This window comes from Falco peregrinus, chromosome 1, assembly GCF_023634155.1.
Source record: "Falco peregrinus isolate bFalPer1 chromosome 1, bFalPer1.pri, whole genome shotgun sequence".
NCBI lineage: Eukaryota > Metazoa > Chordata > Aves > Falconiformes > Falconidae > Falco > Falco peregrinus.
The window spans coordinates 41,028,087-41,036,633 of NC_073721.1; the positions used below are offsets into that span (position 1 = coordinate 41,028,087).

The 8,547-nt window shown below is 49.3% G+C and overlaps 1 protein-coding gene across 3 annotated transcripts; it reads right to left on the bottom strand.

Annotated features, from left to right (window-relative positions):
• Positions 1–338: 338 nt before the first annotated feature.
• Positions 339–6,686, bottom strand: PHYHD1 (phytanoyl-CoA dioxygenase domain containing 1). 3 transcript variants are annotated; one of them, XM_055789691.1, is made up of 11 exons: positions 6,507–6,686; positions 5,541–5,699; positions 4,948–5,023; positions 4,773–4,820; positions 3,120–3,175; positions 2,869–2,931; positions 2,747–2,765; positions 2,278–2,406; positions 1,476–1,592; positions 1,196–1,322; positions 339–1,013 (listed from the first exon to the last, which is right to left on the bottom strand). In XM_055789691.1, the coding sequence occupies exons 1-11, from the start codon at positions 6,537–6,539 to the stop codon at positions 968–970; spliced, it is 873 nt and encodes a 290-aa protein (XP_055645666.1). In that variant the 5' UTR covers positions 6,540–6,686; the 3' UTR covers positions 339–967. The 3 variants fall into 3 exon arrangements, with proteins under 3 accessions (XP_055645666.1, XP_027637648.1, XP_055645673.1); XM_027781847.2 differs by having other exon boundaries at positions 2,747–2,768; positions 6,507–6,682; XM_055789698.1 differs by lacking the exon at positions 6,507–6,686 and adding an exon at positions 6,059–6,474 and having other exon boundaries at positions 2,747–2,768.
• Positions 6,687–8,547: the final 1,861 nt, after the last annotated feature.

Genomic DNA, 8,547 nt, shown 5'->3' on the forward strand with positions numbered 1-8,547 from the left:
CTTGACTATCTCACACCAAGAGCCAGGGCTGGGCGGTACCTCCACCATGGCTCGTGCCAGGCTCCAGGCAGCCTCAAGGCGGCCGCGATGCAGTCGGTGTGCCGATGGCACCAGGCTCGCACCCCAGGGCCACTGCTGTCATGGACGCTGGGCTCCCGCTGAGGTCAGGACACGGCCCTGAGCTCGGGCTGCACCTTGCTCTGCCTGGGTGTGGCTTCGTGGGGTTTGGGGACGGTAACCGGCCCCGTATACCGTGGGAGTGCCACAGCTTGGTGCTGGCCACAGCCATCAGGAGAAGGTCGCACTGCGCCTTCCTTGAAGATGAGGGAGATGAAAAGGAGAATTTCTATTTTTTTTTATTTAAATGTTAGGAGTTTGGGGGGTTTTGCTTTCATTGTTTCAACATCAGTCTTTAGGAATTCTAATATTTTTAGTCAACACACCCAGAGATCACACTTTGCTACAGTCTTCTAGAAATACTTGTAAAATTCCTGCTTCATTTCACCCACAATAGGATTATTTTTAATCACTGTTACTCAAACAACAGGACAGAGACCCAAGGGTAAAAGTCAGCCACCCCCGCAGGATGCATTGCCTGCACTCCTGGAATCAGCACAGCCGAGAAACGCACTAGGCGAGCTCCTGACTTGAACAGAAGAAAATACTGACCGTCTGCAAGGAGAAATACTTCTTAACTGGTCCCAGTCAAGGTGCAATGGTCTTTAATGGCCTATTCTCAAGACTGGAGAAGTTTTCTCACCAAAAGGATGGGGTGACTTCTCACACCAGTAAGGCTCACGCTGCAGCAGAAGCGTCTGTCTGGTGTGTTCAGCTGTGCCGGGGATTGTCGTTCTGAGAAAAGGGCGAATTAACCTTGGGAGCTGACCCAGCCAGAGTTGTGTTTAAAGGGAACGCGAACAGAAAGGAATATTGATCAGCTATTGACTCCAGACGCCAACCACTAGCTTCAAGTGTAGAGCGATGGAAAAGGCAGTTCAGGAGTTGGCTGGAGCCTGGGAAGTGAGAAAGAGGGAAAACCAAAACTTCAGAGGCTATTCCAGCTCTGCAGGTATGAAATCAGCGCTAACTACCAACAGACCCGTGTGACAGGCAAGACCAACGACAAAAGGTGATCCTGGCTATTGCAGCAAAAAGGCTCTACCCTCCTGAGCTGCCTGTCAGGATGCGACCTTACCAGTTCTCTTTGCTCCAGCTGGTGTCTTTGGCTTCCATCACGTGGAAGGTGAACGCATGGCGAGAAGACTCTGAGCTGTTGAGCTCACTCTTATGGACAACTTCACCGTGGATGAGAATGAGCCCACCTGTTTGAAAAAAAAACACCTGTACTGCTCTTTTTTTCAAATCGTGAGCGCCATCTTTAAAATATAAGGGAAGTTACAAGTGTTAAAATGCCAGTTTAGCTCCCTTGTTTTTTCTTGTGCTGCAAAGCAGAAACATTTGGGGGTTGTTTGTACCTTTACTTATAGGCAGAGGTATGAACTGGCTGTTGTCATAGGCCGGCTCTGACCCTACAAACTCTACACAGGTTGAGGAACCTGGAGCTGCACGGACCATTCTCCGGTTAATTCCACCTGCAAATCCAAAGAATAAGCAAACACATGAAAATTAAACAGCTAGCCACACTCTGCACAGCAGAGAAATGGTATCTGTGATTTCTCTTGGCAGTGACAGGAACCTTATTGTAGTACATTCAATTTTTCTTTAGTAATTTGGGTGGGTTTTCCATTAAGCAAAGATTTAGGATTTCCCAGCTGTGGCAGAAACTGATAAACACCTGCCTTTTTCGCATTTCTGGCTCTTTCCGTGCATTGCAACATAGCCCTTCAGGAACACAAATAGGCATACACTTACACAAAGCCAACCTTTCATCCATTTCTCCTTTCTAAGAGAGCAGAAACTGTCATCAGAGTGCAGCTGACTCTAGAATTTATGAGGGATGAGCACCTTAAAAATCTTAAAAGCACTATGCTTGCACTCACTGAGCCAATGCTTAGGCAAGCAACAGTTTAAAGCTGATTAGGGTACCCTAGAGTTAGTGAAAAAACAGAGGACTCTGCTGGTAACCCAGCAGCGGTTGCACACAGAGCAACCTTTGCAGTAAATGCAGGAATGTCCTTTCCACAAACAAGGGCAGTGGCACGCTCCCGCGGGCAGCGTGCGATGCAGGGAGCGTAACTCTGCCCGTGCTTCCCTCCACCCTTCAGCCTGAAGATGCCACGCGGTGCCATGGCACACACCAAACACCACGACTCTTACTGGTGTGAGAGCCGGGAATGAACCACAGGCAGCCGTTCTCCCGCGTGGCATCCTCCAGGGCGATCCAGAACCCCAGGATTCTGCCCAGAGGCTCCGTGTGCAGGAAGGTGGCATCCTGGTGTGGTGTCACTGCAACGAGAGACAGTCGTGAGGGTCTTCGATGCCTGAGGAGCTCAGTAGCCCTGGGACGGGAGGCTTGTGTCTCCCCAACATCCTGACCTACCCTGCCCACCCATCCACTGTACACATTAAATGTCACATTAAAATGCCACCTCTCAGTAAAAGTAGCTCTTTGTTCAAGCTGGATATGATGCAGAAACATTTCTGGAAAACATGGATGCTTTTTAATAATTTTCAGGTTTGGACCACAAAACTCAGGCTTAAGTGTGATTGTGAGCTTCTCCTGGTAACGTTCCTCTCCTGAAGGAGCGTTACCCACGGTGCGAGGCACAGGTAATACAAAGCTCACCTTCACCGCCGATGCCAGGCTGCTGCAAGGAAAGAAAAGTGATGTGTGAAGAGAAGAGTTTCACAGCTGCCCACCCAACAGGGTCTGGTTTCTTGAGTGACAAGTGCCTTGAATTACTGTACCTTGAAGATATACATGCTTTGCACAACTACCGGTCTCTCAAGGCCTAGTTTTCTTCCCAATTCCTGCAAGAAAACCTTCCAAGATTTAACTCTGCTGTTTTCTGCACACTATAAAACATTATTCCCTGAAGACATTTAAAGTTTCCTTTCACAGACAAAAATCACTATCATTGGGAGTCTAAAAATTAAGATTAGCTACTCTGTAATTTATATTTTCCCCCAGATCATTCTAGGAAACAGTAACAGCTCACCTGCACCTTGGAGGAGTGGGTGATTTGCTTGAAGACAGGATCATAAGCATGCAAAGCTAAGGGGAAAGAAACGGTTCAGTGAAGATTGCATTGACAGAGGGAGCTGGCAGCGCTCGGGGATGAGCTGCAGAGGCAACAGCCGAGCAAGATAAATTGCAGCCAGTAACTTTCATCCCTCCCAAAAATGGTTACACGTGGCTTATCAGCCTAAGGCGATACAACACTTGTAGATTTGTACAATCTTCTTTAGAGACCAAAAATATAATCAGTCACTAGCCACAAACCGCAGCTCTAGAAAAAACAGCGTATAACAGAGCAAACAAAAGCGGAGTATTGTGTGATTAAGTATTATATTATGCAAATGCTAGCACAACAACTGCTATACATGACCCTGAGGCGCACAGTGAATTCACCCTTTAAAACTGAACACAGTTCTTGGGACCTACAAAACAAGTAATTACTGCAGAAATGACCTCGGGCTCATCCCGGGTCCCTCGGCAGCGCACCGCAGCCCGCACGCCCTGGCGCAGGTGCCGGCCGCAGCCCCGCTCTGACAGCGCCACGAGGCCGGATGGTGCCTCCAGCTCGTGGTGACCAGACGGGCCACGAGGACACATGTGGGTCTGGCAGGGGCTGCTCCCGGGCAAGGGGTGAGGCTGGGCTCAGCCAAAAGGGGTAACTGCAAAAAAATCAGCCTAGAGATGCCTCTCCCAGTGCCGAGTTGCCGAGTCAGTGGGCAGCTACAGTTGTTTTCACTTCCCCTGGGGAAAAGCTGAAGTACAGCAGCATGGCAGGCGGGCTGGGGGGGAAGAGTGTTTTCCTGAGAAAACCAGAGAACCAAGAACTCTCCGTACTGAATTTCCAAGGTTAGCGAAGTTTAATCTGAACAAGGTTCAAGTGCAGTGAATCCTGCTCTCGTCTTCCACATTTTGTTTGAAAACAAAAGGGATCAAAATGCAAGTCCAGTTGCTGGGAGAGAGGAAATAGGTCAAAGTGAAACCAGTAAGGGTAAAGAAAAGATGCTGGTGACACCAAAGGAGGGAGGACAGCTTCAGCAGCAGCAGCCCGCCACTGCACGGGACAGGAGAGACAGTTTGATCTGTGCTGAGAGTGACCAGTCGTCGTGGTCAGTCTGTTAGAGCAGTCTCTTGCATAAAAGAGAAAAAGAGACAAGGGCTGAAGTCCAGACTTTCACATGTCAGTGCCTCCAAGCTATGCATGGCTGAAAAACCTCCCAGGAGGGTTTTTGTGAAAAGGATCATAATGGAAGATTTCAGTCCTTTGACAGCAGAGAGTGAGGGGCAGTGCTGGGAGAACAGCGGAGAGCAGCAGAGCGACGCGAGCAAGAGCAGACTGACGAGTAGAAATGAAGTTGAAGAATTTAATGCAGAAACCCGAAGCAAAACAGCCCGGGGCTGCAAAGATAGAGCAGCACAGCCACAACGGCGAGAGGGGCGAGGGGCGCAGTATTCGATGTAGCCCTCGCCCGGCGGCTGGGAGAAGCCATGGCAGAGGGACGCCACTCCTCGGCGCAGAACGGCTTCAGCTCAGTGGCCACGGTTATTTACAGCGCATAGGTCTGGAGAAATCCTCGAGTCTGAAAACCACATCCCTTCCATCCCTCCCTCGAAAACCCCCGCCCTTTAAACATACCGTGGCCAATCTTGCTGACAGATTTCTCCTTTGGAATTCGGAAGTTACCTACAAAACAAAACCAGAACTTAATGTTTGTAAAGCAGGAACCGTCCCTAGAGCTGGAAACGGGCTGCCAGTCCCTCACCAGCCTTCTCCTGTCCCCTCCCTGTGGCTGTCTCCAGCCAGGGCTTACCTCTCTCATCCAAAACACCTTTCTCAAAGAAGAATCTAATCTTGTCTCCACTGGTTAGGAAATAATCCGAACTACCCTGCCAGGGATAAGAGTCCAATAAAGATACATTCATTTATGCTTTTACAAGGATACTTCTATTGAAGCATTAATACTCACCTGCATCTTTTTCCCCATCAAGCCGCAGCATAAGCAAAACAGAGTCAATAGAAATCACTCATAAAAAGGTTTTCCACCATGCTAAATGTCTTGGCATTGATATAGGACTTTACAAGAACCTCTCACAAAGAGCCTACCCTTGCTTTTCTTTTGTTGGCTGCCTGGAAAATAACCTCTTTTCTCTCTGCAGAACAAGTCCAAAGCAATCTGCGAAAGCTGCTTGTGGCTGGCAGGGGCCACAGCTGCAGGGGCTGAAAGCACAGCAGCGCCATGGCACACCTCCCCCTTCGCCCCCTGGTAAGCCCACCACCCAACAGTGGTAGAAAGCTGGAGAGCAAGTGCCTCTCACAGGGTTATGTTGCGTTCCCGCGGCGTAAATCCCGAGCAGCCCTTTGCTGGTCCCCAGCCCTGTGGCCAGGACAGCCCTGCCTCGGTACCTGCTCCTGGAGCTGCTCCTGCTCCTTGGTGGAGAACTCGGTGCGGCAGTGTGGCGGCACTTCCATCTCCGCTACGATTCTCTGAATCTGGTTCCTCATGCTGTCACACTCCTCTGCAGTAAAAAACCGCTCTAGGACAAGGAAGCCATCCTTGTGGAACTGGAAGAGATGGGGTGGCTGCTTTCCTCCAGGGTCCTCGGGGAAGCAGCACAAAGCAAGAGAAAACAGTTCTGGCCCCTCGTTGAGCCTCAGCTCAGTGTAAAAGCATCCTGACTTCAGCTCTGAGCTGGGCAACGCGCTCTTAACTTTTAATTTCAGGAGGGATTTCTGTTGTAAAAAAGATAGTTTGTTAACAGGCTGGGATTCCACACAGCTGAGAACACGTCTCAGCCCTGCAGTCCATGAAGCAGAGGAGGTACCATCACTAGAGCCCCTGTGGTTTGAGGATATCTTATGGAAAATGTGCAGCCAGCAACCTTCACATTACAAAGCTCGCTAACACAACAGAGCAGCTGTACCTGTACCCCAGATAACAAGGTTCCTCCACCAGCCCGACAGCATTGTTTCCTCTACCGGAAAAATCCCCGGGGTGATTTCTCACAGGCGACCACACAACCTCTTACAAAATGAAGCGACCTCTGTCACCACTGCTGTTTCTTTGTATAGAATACCCTGAGGATTATCCCTTGGCAGGCAGATTTCCAGTTCAGGGATGAGAGCCGGGCAGCGCAGGCAGAAGGGCAAGACAGAATTTCCCCCCAGAGCTGTGTGGTAGCGGTCTCCCTCTGGAAGAGCTCGTAGCCACCACAGGGCCCTCACACACTCAAAAGAATGTAACGTGAGAAGCTGAGAAGACCATAAAGTGTTTGTAAAGCAAATCTTTGCTGGTCCTGACCAAAGGTGTACCTGAGGAGCAGCGTCCCCCGCCCGTACAGCAGCCACTCCCCCCGCAGCGCAGCCCCTTACCTGCTGGAGCTGGCCCTGGGTCACCGACGCCATCGGGCAGGAGGTGCCAGCACCCGCCAGCAGCACCACGACGCCAGCCGGGCACTGCGGGCTGCCCGCTGGGCTCCTCACGGAGCCTCTGCCAGCACGTGACGGGCGGCAGCGCGGGGCAGCCACCGCCACCACCGCAGCCACGTGCTTCTGCCGGGGGCACCCGGGGCTGCCCTTTGGCTCCCGGCGCTAACAAAGTGCACAAGAATGTTCTGCTCAAGTGCAATCACACACTTGATTCACTTCACTGCAGGGAGGAATCACTGTTTTAAATAATAACTCGGATTTAAAAATAAAGCAGCTAAGCTGGTAAACACAGTGATAAAATAAGGCAAGTAAAATAAGAATCAAGTGGGATGAAAAGGTCTAAGAGTTTTTAAACAAATTTAAAGTGGTGCTCCAGGCTCCTAGAGCCCTTTTGCTCAGGCAGCCAGTCCTGCCAGAGCTTCAGCGCCTGAAAGGGGCTCCTGCACCCCAGGAGGTGACAATGTCAGACTAAAAGGTGTTAAAGCTAAAGAGCTCTCACAAAGGGCTCGGTAGAATTCCTAGAGAATACATCTACTATTTTCACTCACAGATGTTCTTTGGCAATTTACACTTTGATTTACTCAGTTCATCCTCCTGCAGCTCCAAATGTGCACATAAATGCATAAACCCAAAGACACAGCTGAAACCAGAGAGAAAAAGCAGAAATTTGGTCTAAAAAAACAGAAGAAGAGATGCCAGCCCAGCAGCAGTGCCCCCAGCCAACACATCCCTCCCATCACACAGGAATCCCTGGGGAAGATTCTTCTCTCTGGAGAAAAACGTGTTTGGCTCTTGCAGGCAACACCAAAAGCATCCTTTCAGCAGCACTCCACAACGAACATCACAGGGGCAGCTTCACGCATCACTCTGAAAGAAAACCCAACAAAATGAGTGAGTGCAAAATGCTCATGGGAAAGTGTTTACTTCCAAATATATTTGCTAGCAACTGAAAATCCATCTTAAAGAGATGTTGCTTGAAAAAATAGTGAAAATAAACTCTGGATAAAAATCCCTCCCCATCTCATTCAAATCTTTTTTTTTTGTTTGCTTTTTAATAAAAAGGGCATTCAATGGTTTAATTGGAAAACATCTATTCTTTTTGATCATTTACAGCTCGTTTTCAAGCTTCTCTTTGCACACAAGAGGATATAAGTTCAGTAGTTTAAAAAGCTAGATTTTGCCAGAGAAGTTACTCACTGGGCTGCAAACATGGAAGGGAAACAATCAGCCTCCAATGCTGAAAAAAAATGATCAATTAGTTCCTCATCCCTGTTAACAGACTCTGACCAACTGATGGAGGCAAATGTTTTTAAGGAAGATGTGTAAACACTGGAAAAAAATCCTGCTGTAGCTATTGCCTGTAGGTTGATCTCACCAGGACCCACCTCAGGCTTCACCAGGAGGCAGCAATCCCAGAGCACCATGTGTTCTGCACACTCGCACCACTCCTCAACCCCTCTGTTACCCCCGTCATTCCTGAGGTCACGTACTTCTCATCCCCAGTCATTTTTTTCCCCAGCAATTTAGCACGTCATCATCTCCACTCCCCACCTTACGCACACGTGATGACTTCATGAGCTGGTTTAGTCCATACGCATGGCAGCAAACCACAACTTTCCTGCTCCACGGATTGTTTTGAAGCAATATAAACAGCAGGCTGCAGCATGCAACACAGCAAGGACCAGCAGATAACTGACCGAGTGACCCGTCTTGGTTGCAGGAGCATTCCTCAGTGGCTGTCCTTAGGAGTTCTCTCGTTCTTTGCCATGCCAGACATGCTCCTATTTCGAGGCTTAAAAAGAGCTTTTCAGCAAGAGGAAAACCACCCCCACCACATAATGCCCTAAAAAAGTCAGAGAGAAGGATGCCCCCTTTGTAAAGACCTTCTTTTCCAGTAAGTTTAAATAAGGAAGGTAGAAAGTACTCGGACAAAACTAGGAAACAGCCTCCTTTTCCTTCCCTTCCTCCCCCTCCAAGAGCTCTT

What these genes read in the sequence shown, in the direction of transcription:
- PHYHD1 (XM_027781847.2), bottom strand. Translation starts at nt 6,539, where the DNA reads ATGGCGTCGGTGACCCAGGGCCAGCTCCAGCAG. An exon ending in AGGTGTTTTGGATGAGAGAG is followed by an intron (nt 4,821 to 4,947) that starts GTAAGCCCTGGC and finishes TTTGTTTTGTAG; the next exon opens with GTAACTTCCGAATTCCAAAG. An exon ending in TGTCAGCAAGATTGGCCACG is followed by an intron (nt 3,176 to 4,772) that starts GTATGTTTAAAG and finishes CTTTCCCCTTAG; the next exon opens with CTTTGCATGCTTATGATCCT.